Source organism: Sander vitreus, chromosome 14 (assembly GCF_031162955.1).
Source record: "Sander vitreus isolate 19-12246 chromosome 14, sanVit1, whole genome shotgun sequence".
NCBI classification, from domain to species: Eukaryota; Metazoa; Chordata; class Actinopteri; order Perciformes; family Percidae; genus Sander; species Sander vitreus.
Genome location: NC_135868.1, coordinates 12,272,809 through 12,295,979, shown reverse-complemented (window position 1 = coordinate 12,295,979; position 23,171 = coordinate 12,272,809). Strand labels below are relative to the sequence as shown.

The 23,171-nt window shown below is 40.5% G+C and overlaps 1 protein-coding gene across 1 annotated transcript; it reads right to left on the bottom strand.

Annotated features, from left to right (window-relative positions):
- Window positions 1–680: 680 nt before the first annotated feature.
- LOC144528953 (uncharacterized) lies at window positions 681–5,040 on the bottom strand. The gene is made up of 2 exons (XM_078267848.1): window positions 4,903–5,040; window positions 681–3,564 (listed from the first exon to the last, which is right to left on the bottom strand). Exon 2 carries the CDS (start codon window positions 3,551–3,553, stop codon window positions 2,114–2,116), a length of 1,440 nt encoding a protein of 479 aa, XP_078123974.1. The 5' UTR covers window positions 3,554–3,564; window positions 4,903–5,040; the 3' UTR covers window positions 681–2,113.
- Between the last annotated feature and the right edge of the window lie 18,131 nt (window positions 5,041–23,171).

The following is a 23,171-nucleotide window of genomic DNA, read 5'->3' as shown; positions in this document are numbered from 1 at the left end:
TTTTTTGGAGTACTTGGGGGACGGCCCCTTTTCCGCGGGGTTCCAGCATCTTTTTTTTGGAGTACTTGGGGGACGGCCCCTTTTCCGCGGGGTTCCAGCATCTTTTTTTTGAGTACTTGGGGGACGGCCCCTCTTTCTCAGTGAGCCAACATTGGGGTTGCATGGTGAGGATGAAGAGGCTGGCAAATTCTTGCACAAGTGAGCGCCTTTCTTGGACTCTGACTTGCGAGGCCGACCGCGGCTTCTGCGAGGGGCTGGTAGAGGTCGTGCACGTTCCACCAAAACAAGTTCCTTCCCGAGGCTATTTTGCAGAGGCACCATTGCTTCGTCTGGTGCTTAGCTTGGTAATAACGTAACATATTATGCTAATGCTCCCTGTAAAATATTTTACAATATGTTTTTGTATCTACACACAAGTTGATTTGTGCATGTTTTCTAGTTTGGAGTGTTTCATCTGAACAAACAAACAGCATTTGCTTTAGATGCTTTAACTTGACTCAGGTCCACAGCACATCAGGCAAGTCTTCAAACAGGACTGGTAAGGATAGAGCTTCTGCCCACAAACCCAAATAGAAAGTACTGCCTATGTATTTGACTACATCATTAAGTTATGTAAACTGTCTGGAGGTAAATAATGGAATGAACCATACATAAACCAAACATCACACCACACTGGAAAATAAAACAGCAAGATCCACATTTTATTTCAAGAGCATAATCTCACAAATTATTGACTTCTTGTTTAAAACACACAAAATCCAAATATATCCACTTAAAATGATTTGACTTCACAAAACCAGATCAAATTTTATTTTGATAACTTGACACACCGAAGCACAATTTGGCATTTAGAGACTTCAATTGTTTGACCCATGGCACGCAATTTTTACACAATATGTTAAAAAAAAAATAAAAAAATGAATGTTTGTGAAATCATCCAATCACGTGAATTTAATCTCATGAAAGTCCCAAGTTATAAAAAAAGAAAAGGCTTCACAGCTACATGTAAACACAGAGAAAAGAGTGAAATAACTCTATAGCAAACTAAAAAAGTAACTGGTACAAGTGGAAGTGGAACTCTTCTGGCCAACTGAGTGGCGGGAAGGCGTTTGATACCGAGCTTTTCGTCCTGTCAAATGCATGTAAAAAAAAAAAAAAAATGTTTAAAAGTTGAGAGGCTGACCTGTGCAGGACAACTCATTGAACTAAGTAACTAACTGATGGTACATTCAAAGCTTTAGCAATTAAGGCAAAATAAAAACTGTGAAATAACATTGAGAAAAGTATGACATCATTTGATGTATTTGATCTCGAAAGCCCTCGAAACTCTCACATTCTCAATAGAGAGCCAAAGTGAAAGCACAACTTCTGGGTTTTGTTCCAGAAGCAATACAACTTTATTCAGAATCACATTTGGAATTTTTGATACATTGTTACCATAAAAAATTTGATAAAATTAAACGAGTTCTAATCATGTGTCCTTGAGTCAGGTTATCTCTTGTCATATGCAAAATATAGGTCAAGGTTAGAAATCAGTTGGCGAAACCCATTAAAGAACGTGATATCACTCTGTATTCATACGTCAGTTTGTCCTAAAATATGGAAAGTAAACCAACCCAAAGAACACAAAATCTTTCAAAAAGGTCAATGCAAGAAATGCAGAATGAAAGACTGTATTGAGTTATAGAAGCCAGTGGAACAGAGGCTAGCCCGGAGACTTCGGCTCTCTATAGTTTTACTGTGCTTTTTTTCTCTAAAATCTACTTGGACTTTTTTCCCCTCTTCCAAGTCATTTTCCAGCAACCATTTTACATCTACAGTTTAACTGACAAACACATCTGAAAGCTGAATGAAAACTGGAACAATCAGTCTATGATAATAAACTATACATGCTAGTTCTAGTAAAAGATTATTAGTACTACTGCTTACTCAAATGACAGAAATAAAGTAAAAACCAAGCACAATAAAACAAGATGGACAAGTTAGTCAGGAAAACAGAAAAGCTGCTGATATTTAGCCTACCCGACTGACAAGATGTTAAAACCATGTGTTTTCATTGACAATATTGTATTCTACTACTACAGCAACATTTTGGTCTGACCAGGATGGTTCATTAAGCCTGGTTACTAACTTCAAAGCTTGCATCCTGATCGATGAGTGATTCTTCAGTATTGTCCATGATGGTCATCTCTGTGTCGTGCACAATGGACGCCTCTGTGTCGTCCACGATAGACGCCTCTGTGTTGGGCTCCATGGAATCCTCTGCATCGACATGCTCCACCTCGTCTTCTGCCAGCTCTGCTTCATGTTCCACCCCAACAGGAGATGAATCGCCCTTTGCTTTTGAATGGCCGTCCTTTTTGTTGACTGAACCTTTGGGGCGGCCCCTTTTCCGCGGGGTTCCAGCATCTTTTTTTGGAGTACTTGGGGGACGGCCCCTTTTCCGCGGGGTCCCAGCATCTTTTTTTTGAGTACTTTGGGGACGGCCCCTCTTTCTCGGGGAGCCAACATCTTTTTTTTGAGTACTTGGGGGACGGCCCCTCTTTCTCGGTGAGCCAACATTGGGGTTGCATGGTGAGGATGAAGAGGCTGGCAAATTCTTGCGCAAGTGAGCGCCTTTCTTGGACTCTGACTTGCGAGGCCGACCGCGGCTTCTGCGAGGGGCTGGTAGAGATCCCTCTGGAGGATCAACACGTGGGTATTTCCTCGGCCTTCCCAGCGGCTTCCATACTTTTGGCTTTTTCAGTTCCTCAGGTGACGGCAAAGGGTATTTCCTAGGCCTTCCCCTTTTGGCAGGTTTTTTGTTTACAGAGCCTTTAGGTCGACCTCTTTCCCTCTTAGCTTGTTCTTCATCTCCTCTCTCCTGTGAAATAACTTTTCTTGGCCTTCCCCTCGATCTCCTTATCGGTGGTTTTTGGCTTACATCAGCGTCCTCCTCCCCCTCACTGCTCAACTCTGCCTCCAGCCTGAGTTTCTTATTGAGAGATCTTCTTTGTGTTACAAAACCGCCTTCAGTTTCTTCACTTGTTAAACTTTCTGACTTGCGCTTCGTGGATCCTTTTGGACGACCCCATCTCGCTTTTGGTGTCTCAGAGTCACCGTTCAGTACGTCTTTAGTATCAGCCTTCTCAGGGGTGCTATAGCTGAGAGACTTTCTTGGCCTGCCTCTTTTCTTAGGAGAAGGGTCTGTCGTAAGACTGTCTTCATTACTGGCGTGTTTCTTGGAGTCTTGGGTTTGCACAGAATCATCAGCATGGTCGTCTCCTGCTCCTTGCTGCTCTGCCTGTTTTGTGAGTTTTGGACGCCCTCTTTTCCTCGGGGTCTGTGTAGACCCACCATTGGAAATGCCTGAAACCAGCTCCATTAGGTTAACGTCTGTAACACAAACCTTTAACTTCTTTGAACCTTGTGGCCTCCCCCTTGCTTTTTTAGTTGGACTGTTGGACATTTCTACACTGGACTCTCCCTCATTGCTCGCCACATCTCCTTGTTCTGTCTCAGCCGTTCTTATTTCATCTTCCATACTTTTTCCGTCAGCTTGGACTTCTTCCATTAGGTTTGCACCTGTAATTGAACATTGAAAAGCACAATTAATATTGAATCAATAATCTCGTTCTGTGTACGATAAGAAATGTTTCTTGTGCTGCAACGATTAGTCGATTAAAATAAATTGGAAACTATTTTGAAAATCAATTAATCGTTTGTAAATTAAAAATAATTGCTAGTTTGAGCTCTAGTTTTAACAAGACAGGCTGATTTAGTGTAATTACCAGAAAGTCCTGTGAACAAAATAGATGTTATGAGACATTGAAAAACAGAAAATCTAAATGAAGTGATATATACACATTTCAATATGTCCTAAAAACAAAAACTCTTGTTACAATGTTAAAGGAAAGAAGAAGAAAAAAGTCTGTCTACTTTTGTGGCAGCAATATGCTGTCATACTGAAATTTGTTTTAGGTCTATGTTTGACATATGATGCAATTTGCCATTGTTTGAACTACTGAACTATGACACATGAATAGAAGGTAATCGACCAGTGGTTACCAAACGTTCACACCAAGGACCCCTAAACTGACACAAAATAGACCACTGAAACCCATTTGATAAGATTTTGTCCCAGGGTCCCCCATCGGATTTTGGCTATACTAGGTTTTATTACAGAAAGTAGGCTAGGTATTACAACGTTACCTGTCAAATGCTTTACTGAGCAACTCATGACAGCTTAAAAATGTTTGAGTGAAATTGCATACGAATGTGCATTTTTAAATACTAGATAGATAGATACATTATTGATCCCCAAGGGGAAATTCAAGGTCCCAGTAGCTTACAGTGATGTCTTAAAAAACACAGGATGATAAAAAAGCAAATTCACATGAATAGCATGGACAATAAAATAAAAAATACTAAATAAAATAAAAAATCCACATAATAAAATTATTAGTATTATTATTATGAATGAGTATTATTATCATTATTATTATTATTATTAATAATAATAATAATAATAATAAGAAAGCAATGAATATATGTCTACATATCTTTTTAGATGGGTTTGAACGGCTATGTCTATTTTCTGTATTTCTGTATTACAAGCTTGCAATGGCGGGAATGGCGCTAGCAATAACATGCACATGATAATAATTTAGTGTTCTTAGGCTGTATATTTACAGATTGAAACATCTGCAAATTATTTTTAAAAATCGTAAAAGCCCCATGCATTCTCAAGTGTACCTGAAGCACAATATATTTGGTGAAATTTAGGGCCTTAGACAATCGCTATGACTATCAACCAGATTGTTTTCCAGGTAATAGTCAGCTTCAAAATCAACGGCGATGGAAAGAGTAGCTAGCGGAGTGAAGCAGAAAAAAATACTACAATAAACAGTGTGCATATCTCACCTTAAAAGAAATCCTCTGTGGGAAAATAACTTAATTTTTCATAAACTAGAGATTCATCAGACAGCCCGTAAAGTGAAAATACGCGCTTATTGTTGCTGTGATGGCTGTTTAAATTTGCGACCACTTCCGGCCGTCCGTGACGTTTAGGAGGCTCTAAAGGAAACTGCAGCGCCGAGTTTCAGTTCCGCCTCAGCTGACTCCCAGGCCATTACTGTAATTTTGTTTACATATAGGCTACTGTAGCAGCCCACACACAGACAGGGGTGATTCCAGGATTTATGAAATGATAGAAATATGGGAAATATTGGTTAGGATAGTACAACACAATGTAATTCTGCTAAATAAAACATAACATTCATCATTAAATTCACTTGTTTTCATTTTTGAAAAAATTGTATATCCAAATACAATTAACCTTTTCTATTTGCACAGTCTACCTTTAAATAAAAACAATTCCAGTGCTGGTTCCATGTTATCAGAATTTTGGATAGTCATCACTATCACCTCACTTTGTGTGTATTTTAGTTCGATACACTTAATAGTTACTATTCATGTTGGTGTATAACCTATGGTACTACTTAGTAGCCTACCTTTAATTTTTGATCAATAAAGTTAATCTTAAATTTCATCGTATCTAGCCTATTAGCATAAAAAAGAGACAACACCACTATAATACTTAGGCCTATGTTAAAAGTTAGTCAAACAAATGTGCTTACAATCCTGATATGCAAATCTAAAACAGGCCCATCCCTGCATGATCTCAACCCCAGGAATGAGTAAGTTTATACAATGGTCTAAGTAATACCTGGAAACATCATGTGCTGTAGTAGGCTACATTGAAGAGGATGAGAAAAGTTTACTAAAAAATTAGTACAAATGCAGAACTATCTGCAGTAAAATGAAACTAGAATAAATAGACCAGTTTCTCTGGTCATGAGAAATAATTGTGATCAGATAAAGATGCTTTATTTGGGCCCACTCTCACACATCGAAAGAAAAAATGCTATGAGGAACAATTTCAGTGCCAAATTTCAGATTTTGTGGTGAGTAAAATCGCATCTCTTTAATATTTATTTTAAATACTGATGTCATACTACAAGACTAGTTAGCCATGTGTCAGATACTGTTGCTCCATGTACTGTAGGGTTTGGGTTGGTTTCTGTTAAAAACATGTTTTAAATGTCCACTTCATCATCATCTGATTATATTTTAAGTGTTGTTAAATTACCACTTACCGAAGACGTAAGGTAGAATTGTATGTTCTTTTTGTGAATCCCAGCATCTTAAAGCCACTCAGATTTGTAAAAGATAGATGTACAATGTTAACACCATATTTTGACAAATATATCCCAACTGTGCACGAACATGGCTGTCTTCATTACCAGCATCTAAATGGGAAAAATAACTGTATTTTGATGTAGTGGCGGACCAATTATAATATTGGCTTGTTTAATCTTTAACAACATATTTTTAGAAGCAAACTCCCAACTGCCTACGGCTGTCAGAAAAATGAAATTAAATGTACAGTAGTTGAGTAAATGGTATCACAAAGTGTAGCCTATACTCGGTTAAAGTAATTACAATGTCTCCTTTATTTATTGTTGTTTAATTTCAATTTAAAATTTAATGAAGTACAGTGTTTTCAGATAGAGGATCTTTGCTTTAAAGGACAATCGAATGTGTCTCTAGCTTGAAACAAGCTAGCGCAAACCGGTGATTAGCTTCTAATACTAGCTTTCGGGGGAGAGGGTAAATCGCTATTTTATTATTTTTATGATTGCAACCAGTAACCAGTAACACAGCTCAAACACAGCGTTCGTGGTTCGACTGGTTATGATTGTTTTCCAAGATGGTGCCCGCATGTAAACATGAACGCTACTGTCTTTACAATCTATCTTTTTAATAATAAAATCATTTACAAAGTTCTCAATGATTCGGTTTACATGTAGGGACCCTCATTATGCTACCGTTGAAGTGTGGTACTACTTTGAGCCTTGTTAGTGGTATAAAATAACGATTTACCCTCTGCCCCGAAAGCTAGCGTTAGAAGCTAATCACCGGTTTGCGCTAGCTTGTTTCAAGCTAGAGACACATTTGATAAGCATGAAAACATATCCCAGAGAACGGTTGACTCGGTACACATATGTTATTAACCCCTAGGTTCATTTTGCGCCAGAATTGTCCTTTAACATATGCTTTGCCACCTCAACCAAGTTCTGGACTGTAGCTCAGCACAGCCCCTTACAGACTAATTTCTAAAGTGTAAATAATTATTGGACTAATAATATCATTTTTGCACAGTGTAAAGAGGGACAAAATACAGTGATGGAGGGAAGTAACACAATTCTAGAAATAATATAGCCTACTGATTTAACTCCAACACTGATACACATCCTACACTAAATTATACTCATGCTAACCGAAAATGTTAAATTATCTGATAATAAAACTTAAAGTGCTGATACAAACCTAAATTATAAACATATTCTCATAAAATATAACTATAATAGAAACTTATGTGAAGAAGCATTTAATAATTACATTCAGGCATACATTCGGCATTACCTAGAAGGCAGCCTGGTTTAATGGTTTTCCTTTGTTTGATATGTAATTTAAGTGAAACATCCATTTTAAGTCTTATTTCTCATTATATCATAATTATATACTTTTCAAAAAATTGTCATTTCTGATGAGTTCTTCTAGCTGAAAGGTTATAAAATAAACTTGCTTTTCGTTCAAGGAATCTTTTTCGTGGCAGATTTTATTTGAGGAGTTCTTTGCACCACTTTTTCACTACTGCAATGGTATCTTTGGTGTCTTGTAAATCGTGTAGGCTAAGCATGTGTATGTGCATGACACAATAAACAACATCAGATACATATATTTCCATTCAAACAGGCATTTTATTAATGACTATATGAGAAGGTGATGAAACGATGGTGGCTGACATCATGGCTTTAATATATTTGATTTAGAGCAAAACAATGTAACTTTTTAAAGAAGAAATTACACATTTTTTCTCATAAAAATAAAAGTTGAATTCATAAATAGGCCTAATATAAATGCACCCTTGGTCAATTCAATACACTCAAGGGTTTTGCTGCAACAGCCTTACTTGGTCTGTTATGACCAGTAGCTTCTGGTGGCTATTATTATATATTACTATGTAACGGACATAACAGAATCAGTTTACTGACTTTAGAATACTTCTCTACTTGTGCTACTGTTACAATTAATATTACCATTATCCTGTAACTGCCACTAGAGGCCACAGTGGCTGCAGTTCAGCAAGAGTTACATAGCTGAACTTTAAAAACATAGGCCCTAAGACTGATTTATAAGATAAGATAAATATCCTTGAACCTTGAAGATAAACTTGTTTGAGCACAAAGGGAAATGTCACAGCACCAAAAGTACAGCAAATATTTAAAAAAAACTAGAAATATAATAATAACTTCATTTATATAGCATCTTTAAAAACTTTAAAGAACACACTTCTAAAAATAGGCCTACTACTGTTTATTCATTATCCTTAATACTAAGAAACTAGAGAGAGGCAGATTATGTTGCACAGGGTAGTTGGATAAGGGGTGGAGTATAAGGTAAAGGCAGATTGATGAGGTCAGAGTCAATAAGAAGAATGCAAGAGAAGAAAACTAAATATGCAAATTGTGTTTATGTGTGAGGAGAGGAGAGCCTGAGAGAGAGAGAGAGAGAGAGGCTGTCAGTTCGAAAGAGGGAGAGAGCGGCTAAGAGAAAATGACAGACGTGGCCGGAGGAAAGGAAAGGAGCGTTTGAGAAAGACAACCCCTGAGAGACTGCGCTCTGAACCCACTGCCCCGTCTCAACCCTCCTCCTCCTCCCTGCCTGTGTGCTTTGCCATGGTTACCAGACAGGGATCCCAATGCAGCCAGTTAATTTGTTTTTCAGCAGCAGAAGTGAGCTGGGTACTAATGTGTCTCAGTCTGTCTCCGGCACAATCAATGTCAACTGTCCTGGGATGCACAAACACATGGAGTGGCTGCGAGCCAGGGAACACTGAGCCACCCTGGCTGAGTGTCAGGCCGAGAGTCTGAAAGAGGACCACGTCACTTTCATTTATTCACCTAATAACTGCCGGCCCTGGTGCTTTGTGAAGTAGTCAGAAAAACGTGACAAATTATATTTGTCAGTGGGAGCCTGATATCACATGTTGATCATTACTACATGTATCTAAAATGTTTATATTACATTAAATCCCTGACTGGGTGAGCAAAAATGTATCCTACTCTGCTCACATGCCACGAAACACCAGCAAGGTCAGTAAAAGAAAACAGCTGATCACGTTTTAAAAAAAAACTTTTTTAATGTCCTTTTCAGTAATGTTTGGATTTACATGGTATTTAACTAAAACAGCATGTTTTCACCATTTATTGAATTTCATTGTGATATTTTCAGTTAATTAAAAGGAAAAAATCCACAACAAGGTGCAAATCATTTATCCATAAAAATCATGAAAACGTAGAACTCCAACAACCAGCTGATAAATCAACTAGTCGATCGGCAGAAAATCAATTAAGCGTTTAGGTTTCACTATTTTCTGACATTTTATGGATTCATTGAGACAATTATCAGCAGTTGCAGCCTTATGAAAATGCACATTTTCTTTCTCACCAACAATAACAAATATTTTCAGTTGCTGTGAGGAGCTTTACAATTTCTACTAATGAATGAGTATCAAGGTGAGTACACTTGGCTGTCTTTTTGTTAATGCAACTATCAAAGTGTGTCTTAACTTAAAAATCCCATGTGAATCATTCATTGGGGTCACGAACCTTGGCTGTCTTTTTATTGAACCATGTACAAAGCCTGCCGAAAGGTACTGCCCCCTCCAGAGAACCACGTAGTCTCTTCTTGGCTTTCCATAATGTCTGGAAAGTTAGTGGGAATTCTCTCCAGATGAGTTCATGCAGATGAAACTGCTCTGCAGATTTACTCTGATCTGTGATACATACTTTACATACATCTGATGCTTGTGATAATCTCATGATTTAAAAAAAAAAGTACACAACTCGTGTTTTCTCTCTGTCTAATGACAGGAAATGTGGCCTCCAGATGCAGCTGCATGCAACTTTGTTCCCAAGGACCTCACCTGTGACCTTTCATATCATCACAGGTTAAGGGTCTCAGGGACAATGAAGCACACCGACAGACAGTCAGCTGTCCGCAGGTAAAATCCAACACGTGTTAAATATTTCTGTAAACCCTGAAATTTCAACATGAAAAAATATATTTCCTTATGTTATGTATGCCGGTATGTATATGGGCCATGTATGTTTATTATGAATTATTTTGTTATTTAAGATCAGTGAGATTAACTTCTGACATTAAATCTACATTTTAACTACCGATAGATACATAGCATCTTATATCATAACAAAAATAGACAAAAATATATATATATATATAAAATGAGAAACAGTTTATACGTCATATTGGATGGCTACCGTTGTTTTTCTATCGATGCCGATGCAGTTCGACATGGAATGTTTCGTCTTGACACGTCTGCACAAAATGGACTGGATCACATCCTGCAGAAAGAGAAAGATTTAGTACATTGCAAAACATATAATTATGAATTTTTGTTGTTTATCCGTTGTTTATCCAGGACCCTCTTTGTCTGTCCTCCTAAAATAGCCAGCACCTTTTATTCAGTGCAGATCTGTGCAAGACATTCAAACAAAATGCCCCCTGCTGGCAGACAGATAGACAAAGACACACATACGCAGACGAAAATCCTCAAATTTAATGGATAAATTGGGATTTGCATATTGGATGAGCACACAAGCATACAAGCATATGAGCGTTAAGCTCCAACAGAGCGGTCATACAGTACAGTTCATAGACACACACACATACACACAAGCACACACACTCGACTCTTTGCTTGTGCACATGCATGAAACATACACAGACAGCTGTGCCTGGAGCTTCAGACAACACTGTCGTCTTATATTTTCTACAGGCCTTGTGATCTCACAGGATTATGCAATCACTCCCCCATGACAAAGATGTTCAGCCTTGAGGGAGTGACACTGATTTACTTTTCCCCAGACAAAATAAATGTCACACAAGCCTGACACTGCAGATGCCACATGAAGAATATTAGCCAGGGTCCAAACAACTGGTACACAGCAGAAAAGCTCCATTTGCATCACATGTAAGTCTTTGCAGATGACAGCTTCATTGTCTGCCCATGATCCAGAGCAATCCCTAACTTACTGCAATCTGTCTGTGGCCAGGTGCACACACATGCAGGCAAACATGCGACTCCACCAAGGCACAGAACATGAAGCCTTTGGCTGCCAGTGTGAGAAATTAGACTGCCTCTCTCTGTTTCCTCTTTGTCTCCGTGCTTTGAGATGTTTTCCTCTGTCCCAGTTTCATGAGCTCCTCTGCTGCTCTCAAAAGCATGAGAGACAAAGACCGGAGGAAAAAACTAGAGGGAGAATGAAGAGAAATATTCTCATGTAAAAAAATTAGCCATGTCAAAAAAAATGAACATGAAGGTGGACATAAATGAAGGAAAGATGGCGGGCGGATGTGGTCAATTGAATTGTTTCTCAATTTTTTAGCCAGCCCGTTTAAGTCATTCTGAACTCACCATTTGCCTTTGACTTCTTGGTGTTCCTTACATAAACACATAGACATTTGTACTTATGTCCATGTGCACATGCATACAAGTGCATGTACATAAAACAGGTACACCCGCGCGCACACACACTCATACACACAAACACACATACAGTATAACACAACGCACTCTTACGATGAGTTACTGTATTGATCCGTTTTCCCCTTGAGAGAAAAAAAAGCAACAATTAATCCAGTGGTAAATAATATAACGCTTGATAAAACCTATCCTGCCCCATCTTCACAGTCTTCCTTTTTTCTGAGTGCTGTACGCGGCGGCGAACAGGAAAGCTATTCCCCTCTTGCTACCCTTCTATCTCTCGCTCTCCTCTTTTTGTCTCTCCTCTTCTTCTATCCCTCTCTCAGGCGCTGTCCCTGGCTCTGTTTTGTGCCTGTTTCCCTCTGCCAAGTCACATCACTAATTCTCCAGGCGATTAGAGTCAGAGCAGGCAATGTCTATGAGGCAGGTACGCTACACACACACACACACACACACACACACACACACACACACACACAGTAACACACTCAATTGCATTGATTCCATTATCTGGTGCTGTACCAACACCCCCACTTCCCCCAACAACCACCTACAGCGCCTCCATCTATGACCCCCTCCTTTCATAAATCTGTGTCACCTACATACATCACACACACACACACACACACACACACACACATTATGCAAGCATGCAGTATCTCCAGCCATCGCTCTCTTTCTTCTTCTCTTGCCTGAACACTCTCTCTCACTATGTCCCCGCCTCCCCCCTGCTCTGTCTCAGCCCTTCCCCTCATTTTTTTTCATCCTCGTCTCTCCCCCTCTCTCTCTCCCACTCTAACCCCTAACATTTTTTCCAGGCGTGACGTCCCATCTTGCAGTCTACGTTCACGCGCTGTGTCTCTGAATGGGTGTCTATTACACTGTGTTTGTTTGTGTGAGTTTGAACGTCCATGCATCTGGGAGGTGCATGTGTATGAGGTGTGTGCGTGCATGTCCTTGTGCACCACAGTGCACTTACGTATGTGTGAGAGGGTGTGTGTGTGTGTATGTGTGTGAGGAAGGGAAGGAGGGAACGGGGGGAGGAGGCAGTGGAGGGAGCTCACAGACGGAGGCTGTGGATTTTACACAGCATGAGGATCAAAGCCACAGCAAGCCCAAAGGTGATTAACCTCCCAGCTGTTCTGACCACAACACTGCTGCTCTTCTTCCATATTTCGTTAACACAACAGTCTGCTATCAGTACAATTCATCACATAATCTATCTGACAATGCTGCACAAATTCTATGACATGTTGAGCTTGTGATGAAGTAAGTCATCAAAAATTGTGAAATCACATAGCTGAACTTTTGCTTCTTCCAAATTACACCTAGTAAGTATGAGAAAAATAGTTTTTGAAATTTCAAGCAGTGATAAAATGGATTTTAATACAATAAAAACTTAAGAGGAATTAACAAAATATAATGCTGTTAATAGGGAAACATAACAGTATAACATTATTTATAAAATGTCAGTATTAAATGTGAAAACAAATACAGGAACTGGCCGCATTTTATAAAATAGCGAGTGGCAAGCAGCTTTATTCGGTTGTATTTCCTCTGAAGTTGGAACATGCCAGGGAGTCGTTTCTTTGTGTGCATACAGAAAAGAGCAGTGCTCGGCAGAGACTGCTGATACATGCTCTTTTTTCTCCTCCTTGTTGGAGCACTGCAACGCAATGCGGATACCGAGTGTCTGAGCCACTAGCCAGACACACTGGGGGACAGAGGGGGGGTGGGGAGCGAGGAGGGGGGGTTGGGGTGCAGGGAGACGAAGTAGGCGGAGGCGGTAAGAAAGTTCACATACAGCTGTGCAGTGCTTCAGGAGACACTGATACTAACGTCTGGGCTCACTGTCTTTAGCTACCATCACTACAGAGATTGGCAAGTGTGTACAGGTAGTTAACTTGGGAGATTTTTTTGTCAACTGAATGAATGCACATGGAGGATTGCTATCAAAACTAAACAAAAACTAGAAACCTTTTGCCATAAAATGCTTCATGTTTGCCTAAAATGGAATTACACTATTAAAAGTTCAATTAAAATCCAAGGCTGTCACACACTGCAGTTAAAATTTTATATTTTCAAACTGTTGAAATCAATGGATGTACAACCTGACTCACAAAAAAATTAATAAAAATATGAGTTCCCTGTGTTCCTGGTTGTAACGTTCCCGTTCACATTTCAGCGTAATGTTGTCTGAAAAGATGTTCAGTGTTTTTTGTGCACGGCATGCTAAGAAAGCACAGAAGCAAACAGCTATTGATAGTTGGCTCTATACCCCATTGGACTGCACCAAATAACAAATCAAAGAGCACTGCAGAGCAAGGTGGGTATATTGATGTCTGGATTAGTTGGACCTCGACAGCAGCACCTGATTAGTATTTCAGATGTATTAGATTTAAAGTCAATGCAGAAACAGTTCTGTAGCTTGTTTTCATGTCATTATAATTAAGGGATTGAAAATGAATTTGTTGAAGGGCAAACGTTGAATTATTTTTTTTAACTTTTTGTTCATCACTGCAGAAGACATCCACCAGACCCTTAGTAAAAACAGACCTTGAGAACATACTGTAGTACACTACACTTAAATACAATGTATATAATATATATAATTTAACCACAGCCCTAAAAACGTTCTGTCCTTTTTCAGGTCAGTCTTCGTACTTACCACTTCAAGAGGCATAAAGAGTGATGTCCTTTGTGTGAAGTCTGTGTGACACCGCAGGGAAAGCTAGAAGGTTGTACAGTTATCTCCAGGCTGTTTATGATGCGAAACCATACAACCAACTACCTCAAACTGCAGAGCACCGGAGCAGGGCCAGCGCTTCTTCTTCCATGCAATCTTCTTGTCTTTTACTCCTGTCTGTTTGTCTCTTTCTGTCATCTGTCATTTCCTTGCTTCTTGTTCCATTCATAATCTCATATATTTATGATGAAGCTATGTTTCAGATTAACATGTTATAAAAAGATAAAACAAAAAACTTGGTCCGTGGCTACAAGATTAAAGTTTAATATTGTGATACTGTTGGAATTTCAAGACATTATAGCTGAGACTGTCTAACTAACTGCACTATATGCATTTTTGTGGCCTTGTCTCCCTCTTGTGGGTAGACGCTGTACATAGACCACCCCCACCCCCCACCAGAGGCCAAAGCAGACCTTCACTGTCTCTGAATACAAAGACAAGCACTTAACCTGCACTTGCTTACTGTAGGCGTCTGCCTGACCTACTTGCAAGTGGAGCTAGTGCAATCTTCCTTATTCTCAAAGCCTTGATACAGCACTACAGAGCACACTTCATTGTCATTCTGAGGTTAAAGTCGAATACTCCTCTTCGGTTTTCATTTCACTGAACCAATAGTTAGATTACAGTACTGTCATGGTGTCTGAAGAAGGCTGATATTAGATATCTCGCCTTCAGCTGGTTGAAGGAACAACATTTCTCTTTCTTACTTGTCTATGGTTGTATACCAACACAAATATTCCTAAGATTTAATAATACATTAAGGCTGCAACTAACGTTTCTTTTTCATTAATGATAAATCTGCAGATTAGTTCTTCAATGAAACGTTTTACCTATAAAATGTCAGATAATAGTAAAAACGACAGCTCAAGGTGCAACATGACATCATGACTTTGTGTAAACATACATGCCACTTTGTTATCTGTACGCATTCTGAGCTATCCGCGGGTATGTCTACGCCCTATTGACATTGAGGACATAAGTCATGGTAGCTTGCTGTCACATGACAATTTGAGAGGTGTCTGAGCCCCCCCACCATTTTGGGATCCTACACTATCGGTTTCCAGGGACAACAGTGTAAGAGCGACACAGAGATGGAGCAGGAAAGACGGCTTGAGGAATAAGCATCACGGCGAACGGGTTGGGTTTAGGAAAACAATAACGGTGTTGGGTTTAGGAAAAGAAGAAAGTGATGGTTGACTTTAGGAAACGTGACACGTGGGACACGATCCCTGGTCTCCTGGGTGAAAGTCCTGTGTTTTATCTATCCACCACCCCGACCAACCTCCTGATGCAGACTTTCGCCCTTTTGTATTACTCGCTACGGTGTAAATTCACAGGCAATCGAGTCAATGGAGGCCAAGCGGCGTTGATAAACACGCTAAAAAGCGAGTATGCATCTTGATAATACGCCAATAATGGCATAAGAATTGGCGTGTCATACATACGCCACTTCATGAGATCAGTCTGCACGGTGACATCCTCAAGTGGATTGTTTGGTCTGACCAACACCAACGCTCCAAAACGCAAAGATATTTAGTTTGCTATTATTTAAGACAAAGAAAAGTAGCAAACCCTCACATTGGAAGAAAAAGGCCTCAATATGACTTTGCACCACCATCTCTGAAACAAACTTCCTTTAAAACGTGAGGTTCTTTTTCTAACTTTCTAACTAACGCAGTTCCCGACCCAGTCTGGATTTGCTGAGTAAGTACTTCGCAAGAAGTTTTTACCTTGTGGTTACACAGTTTGAAAGCAGTGTCCGTGTCAAGGCGAACTGCTCTTGTGTCGGCTAGTCGGTATTTGTTTATCGGTTTGCTAAGCTGTGGAACTCTTTTACCCTCTGGCTAATGCGTTACGGCGAGCCTTCCTGGGTTTAGTTAGCATTTGTTTGTTAGCTGGACCGGGTACCTGGAGTGAGGGTTAAACCCTGTGTGCTAATCTTGCCGACAGGCTAACATGTCACGATGCGCCTGCTAAGGTTGTATATTTATACTGTATACAACCTTAAATAACATCTCTATTAAACAAACAACCGATCAGAGCTGTGCCGAGCGAGGAAACACATCAAGCGTTTTACTCCCGCTATTTCTTCATTCCCAAGAAAGGGAGCTCGTCACTTTGCCGGATTTTAGATCTCCGTGTGTTAAACACCTATGAAAATACACATTCAGGATGTTAACACAAAAAGTGCTGTCGTTCAATCCGCCCGGGGGATTGGTTTGTGACGATAGATCTTTCAGATGCATATTTCCACATCGCCATTTATCCCGCACACAGAAAATTTCTCAGGTTTGCGTATCGGGGCAGAGCCTATGAATACCAAGCCATCCCATTCGGGCTGTTGTTAGCACCGAGGGTGTTCAAGTTCAAGTGTGTGGAGGCAGCGCTGTCTCCGTTAAGGAACAGCGGTATCAAAATATTTTCGTACATAGACGACTATCTGGTCTGCTCCCACTCATGGGAGCAGGCAGTCAGAGATTCTACTACGATGATAAATCATCTCAGGGATTTGGAGTTCAAAATAAATTCCCTCTCCTACCGCGTCACGCTATTGGAGGGGAGATAAGCGCCAATGGTACAATGTCTCTCCCTTTTCCGGCTGAGCAAAGCTGTGCCGTTCAGACTATGCCTAGGCTTGCTCGGCCTTATGGCGTCAGTAGTGTCTGTGGTACATTTGGGGCTTTTAGCGTTGGGTTGCTGCATTACGCCTCTGCCCACGCCGTCATCTCAACCAAAGGGTGAAAATAACTCTGGCCTGCGTAGCAGCCCTCCACCCATGGAGAGACACGGTGGCTCTCGCATCAAGCGTCCCGCTAGGGGTGGTGTCATCCAGAGTAACCATGACAACGGACACGTCCCTGTCAGGATGGGGAGCGGCGCTTACGGAGAACAGTGAATGGCACATGGAACCGGAGGTGAGCCCAGGCTCACATAAATGTTTTGGAGCTTATGGCGGTGTTTCTGGCTCTGAAACATTTTCTGCACTTTCTCCAAGGTCGTCATGTTTTAGTATAAACAGACACTGTGGTTGCGTACGTCAACCACCAGGGCGGCACTCACTCACTGCAGTTGCACAAGTTAGCTTGCACAGTGATTTTGTGGAGCAGCAGGAGACTGCTGTCTCTTTGAGCAACACACATGCCAGGCGTTCTAAACAGGGGTGCAGATCTCCTGTTACAGGGGAATCCTCTGTACAGAGAGTGGACTCTCCACCCACAGGTGGTAGAACAGATCTGGCAGAGATACGGTCAGGCAGCAGTAGATCTTTTCGCCTCACAGGAAAACACGCAGTGTCCAGTGTTCTTCTCTCTGTCAGGTGTAAATGCACTGCTGGGTGTGGATGCTCTAGCCCACCCATGGCCAAACGTGCTACTCTATGCATTTCCCCCCCTCAGTCTGATCTCCCCCACCCTAGCGAGGGTGAGAGGACAGAGCCTGTCGCTAATCCTGATAGTGCAGCGGTGGTCATCCAAGCATTGGGTAGCAGAGATAATACAGCTCCATGGCCTCTCCCCATACGCAGAGACCTTCTCTCCCAAGCGGGCGGGGAGATATACCACCATCACCCAGATCGCATAGCGCTCTGGGCTTGGCCCGTGAGAGGTGGAACCTGAATGCATCGGGCCTGCCAGAGCAGGTTATTGACACAATACAAGTGTGCGTACTTGAATCCGTCCTGTACACGTCCATTTTTAACCATAAATAGTCTATGCAGGAGAGGAGCAAAGACTTCACGTTATGCCCTGTCCAGGCTCTGCACATGTATATGAGTCGGACAGCTGGGTTCAGAGAAGCAGACCAGCTCTTTGTGTCCTGGGCTACTCCCCATAAGGGCAAGCTGTTGTCCCACCAGAGCCTGTCCCACTGGATTGTGGAGGCCATATCATTGGCCTATGAGTGCAAAGGTTTGCAGGCCCCCCAGGGCCTGGGCGCTCATTCAACAAGGGGCATGGCCACTTCATGGGCCCTTTTCAGGGGTGTTTCAGTGAAGGAAATTTGTGCGGTCGCAAGCTAGGCTACGCCTCACACTTTTGTGAGGTTTTACAGGCTGGATGTTTCCGGGCTGTCCTTGGCACAGGTTGGGCTGGAGGCTACGGCGCCGGGGTCAGTGTGACTCTCGGTTCAATATGATTTTGGCTTCGGGAGATTCATGCAATCCGGGAGTGGTCTATATCTCCCATAGTGAAACACTGAACGAAGTTAGAAAAAGAACTTTAGGTTACTTAACGTAACCCCGGTTCTGATAACAGAGTGAGGTGTTTCACCAACACATCCCTCCTTGCAGAGACACGGAAAGAAATCTATCTGGAATGATTTGTAAGTAGCTGGGCGACTGTGATTATATGAGGAGGCGTGGCCCTAGCACACACCTCACTCTGTTATCAAAAAAACGGGGTTACGTTAAGTAACCTAAATTTCTCTCCAACTCTTGGTTGACTCAAGGTTTAAAACAAGGCGTCATTTTTTTCTAATTTCCACTGCCTTTTATACATTTTATAAATATATATAAATAAATTAAATTGGGATTATTTATGTATACCTCGCACTGCACTGTAACTGCAATGTAATTTTTGTAGTCATAATTTAGTGTTTTAATTTTTGCCTATTGATATTTTTATCTTCCATCTACTCCTACTACTGTCTATATCGCATTGTGCTTCTTTTATATCCCGTCTTAATAGCTTTTTATGTCTTTTTATATCTTATGTAGGGCACTTTGAATTGCCTTGTTGTCGAAAGGTGCTATAAAATAAATTGCTCTTCCCTTGCCTGTGCTTCAGGTGAAGTGATTGTCCGATTGTCTGAAACACTCTTTCCAATGGCAGTATCAGGGGGAAGATGTACCTAAAATGTTTGTAATTTACCGAAACAATCCAGCAATCAAGACCAAGTGTCTAGGTGTGCAGAGTTGTGAATGCAGGCGGGGTTTGAACTTACAACCCTCTCTTTACATTTCTACAACTGAGCACAACACATGGATGCCTTTGAGGAGAGACTGACCAAAAGATTATCGCACCTCACCCCTCTCTGATACTGCAGGCTTTTCGCCCCATCATCGTGTGTGGTCGTTTGGAACACTTTTGCCTGTCATACGACTTGGGGCCTGTTTCACCAAATTTACAACATGCAATCTGCAGTTTGAACATGAAATACTTTCTTTCTGGTTTCTTTGAAGTACTCTGAGACCTTTACTCTAAACACTGCATGTTCTCTCCCTCTTTATTTCTGTCGACTGTGACTATCACACAAAGGTAAAAATATTCTTTGAAAAGCTGTGTGTACTTAGAAAGACAAAACTGACTTTATGGGGGAGGATTATCATCAAGTGTTACCTAACAGAAAGGCGGCAGTAGTGAACAACACGTCACTGCCCTCAGGTCTTATTATTAACAAGGGCAAACAGTGTCACAGATGTGAAGCACCCTACAGAGTTCAGCAGTTCAGCAAAGAGGAAAGTTAATGATTCCTGTAGAAATGACCATGCCTCCTTTCAGCCACATATAAGCAAAATATGACTGAGTGCATGCATGAATGGACAATTGAATGAATGTTAGTGACTCAACTTCTGCACTTGAATTGTAGCATTTTCAGATTGTGTGCAGTTAATGTTTTGCAGATGTGTTTATTTCCTTTTGCCCTCATCAGAATCTCAGGTATGGTGTCAGATATGATTTGATAAGGTACATTCAGGCTAATGCAAAAATGGGTGCATTTTAGAGCAGTTTTCAAATAGGATTTAATGGGTGAGTAATTGGATAAAATTTTGCAGTAATAGCACTATCCAGTCAATCTCTTTAATACGCCATAAATAATGAGGCGTACCCACACATTCAACATCTAGCTGAGGTGAAATTGGCTGTTGTTAGCAGTCAATGGCTATGTTTTGACACTCCTTCTGTGTGCCTCAAGGACTCATTGATTACTTGATAGCTGCTGTGCAGCTGAGTTGCTTGGCCTCCTATTTAGCTTGATCAATGCACCAAAAATACAACCTTGAAGTCTTGGATGACTGGGGCCTCACTGACAAAGCTGGATTCAAACACAAAAGTGGTAGATCCCTGATTCCTCAAATCTTACTCTATTGCCTGCCAGAACCATAACTGCATTTTGAATGTATTGCATAGCACAGGTAAATGTGTATAAGATGATGAAAGGCTGTTATTGGGTCTTGTTCAATTGCATTATGGGCATACAAGCCATTTGTAATTAGTCACAACTTGTAATAGTGCTAAAGATTCAACATTTAACCCTTATTAAATGAAAAAGTAGCTAACTGTCAACAAGTGTGAACTAGTATGTATAATATGCTTAATAGAGACATATTGTTTTTTTTATTGGCCAGCTTCTAAACGCAAACCCATTCACCTCGCCTCTCTCCACTGCCCTCTGCCATGCTAAAAGCCCACCCTCCGGCTACCCTTCATTTTCTTTCTTTGGCCATCCTCTCCAAGTGCCTCTTATTTGTCCTTTAGTGAACATTTCAGGCCTCAAAATCTTTTACAACTTTTTCTTTTTTTACTCAGACAAGCTCTCTGTTCATACCAACTAAGTATCCCCCCTTGATCCCCTTGATTCTGCTCCTCCCCCTTTTAAACCTCTCTCACTGCTTCATTCGCAGTCGGATCACGCATGAATGCGGCATGGTTGTGCCAGCTCTTTGCCAATCTGCCTGGGTGTGTTTGTGTGCCAATGTGAGTCTGGTGGGAAGCCCCTGCACTGGAGGCCAGGGTGGTGCATAAGCCCGAACCCCGGCTGGTGTCGGGTCAGATGAAGCTTTGCAGGGATTACAGTTCGGCCTCTTGAGAGAGCGAAAACAATTTAATCATGTTGAGCCAAAGTATATATCTATGCCTAAATCACAAAAATATGAAAGAAAACAGGTTGTGCTTACAGTGCACTACAATAATCTCAAAGATATCTATACAGTGACATTATTTCAACCCAAATCTGATGTTTTAGTGGCTAAAGTAAGCATTAGTTAGCAACTCAGTGTTAACCGTTGTAAGCGCTCATTACAACATTGTATAAGTGTCCAAAGTTTTTGACGACATAAGAATTTGGCCCAAGAGCAATGAAATAATGACACTGCTGAACTAACTGGCCAAAATGGCCACGAGAAGAAGGGTTAGTTTTGCAATAGAATATTAAAAAATATTTGATGCTAAGCAGAACTAAATATTTTATGAAATCAGCCCAAATGCCCTGTTGTTAGTAAATTACCGATGGCTAATTTAATTACAGCCAGTTTTAACATCAGGCTTCTAAAAGTGTGTGTGCAAACCTCTTAAATTAAATTAAGCGGTAATTAATTTTCTTAATTTAATTCAAATTGTTATCACTTCCAATAATGACTTTGGGGATATGGATTATCACGCATATGATCATCATGTTTTAATCTATCCTAACAACAGCTGAGACGATACTGAGCGATAACATCAATCCTGCTAAAATAATACAACTCATATTTTGAGGGAATATCCATTGCATAAGTTTTTAGGTTTTGTATAAAAACTGCCAGCTGAAGCTTTTCCATTAAAACGACTACACAATCTTAATTTCTTTGTTGAAAATTGACAGAAATTTGTTTTGATCTATACTTTACAAATTGGCAATTCTACAGAAATACTAAAGATTATCAGTCTGGAAAAGAACTCGTGGAATTAGAAGTAAAAATATGAAATCTAAAATGTTCTTGCTTTTTTTTCATCTAATCTAAATGTATGGCCATTTTGCATGACTTTTTTTTGACCGAATCAATCTCAAGACTTGTGAGAATTGGTGACATTAAAACAATAAGCATTCTGTTTTTCAATCTTTAAAATTGAATACCAAATAAATACATGAAACTACAATGGACTGTCAGAGAGGAAAGCCATCAAATGGCAAAGACTGCATGGTGTTTTACATGAGAAACATGACCCAAAAAAAACACTGACTAACTGGAGAGATATTAATGAGAGAAGATGAAATCAAGCACACATCTGCCTCACAACACGACATCACTGTCCATTAAAGAAAAACCTTTTCTTTACAAAAGATACACAAAAACAAAGACAAAGACAAAACAAAGACTTCAGGTGACTCTCCCCCACTCATCGTCTTTGAAAAGTGACGCAAAGAGACTACGGCGCCATCCAAACAATGTAGGGGCACGGAGGAGCGAAATCTGCCCAGTGACAGCAAATAAACCGTTAACCGCAGCTATGAATCGTCTGGCTAGTGCCAGCTCAACAGGAATGCAGGCCTCAGACAGCGGTTCTCAAACTCTGGGCCAAGAAGCGCTGATGGTCCGCTTGATTTTACAATAGGGGGCACACTGTTTAGGAAACATAATTGTTTCTTAATTAAGAGAATTCTTAAAACAACAAATAAAAATAAACTGTGATAGTGTAGTGTAACTAACTTAAACTAGGTTGAATGACTACATGATGAGAAAACACAAATATATGCATAGACAAAGAAATATTAAACATTTTTTTTATAAATTGTCAGGAAACACAGAATCACATTTAACTTCAAGAGAGTCTGGAGTGTGATGACTACTTTCCCAATTGTATTTAAGAGAAGTAATTTAGAGACAGGTGAGGAAGATTACATTCTTCTACCCTGTCCCAAAAAACTGGATCTGACCCTGTGTAGCAGGGTCCCATCGATGCTAATGCACCACTTCAGTCAGAGTACAGCTTGGTGAAGGGCCGGGATAAGTATCTGCTGGTCACAAACCATAAATTATTAGTTCTCTCAAGATAAATTGAGATTCTGTGGTGCAATTTCTCCAAACCCCCCTACTTCGCTCTCCTTGTACCTTAT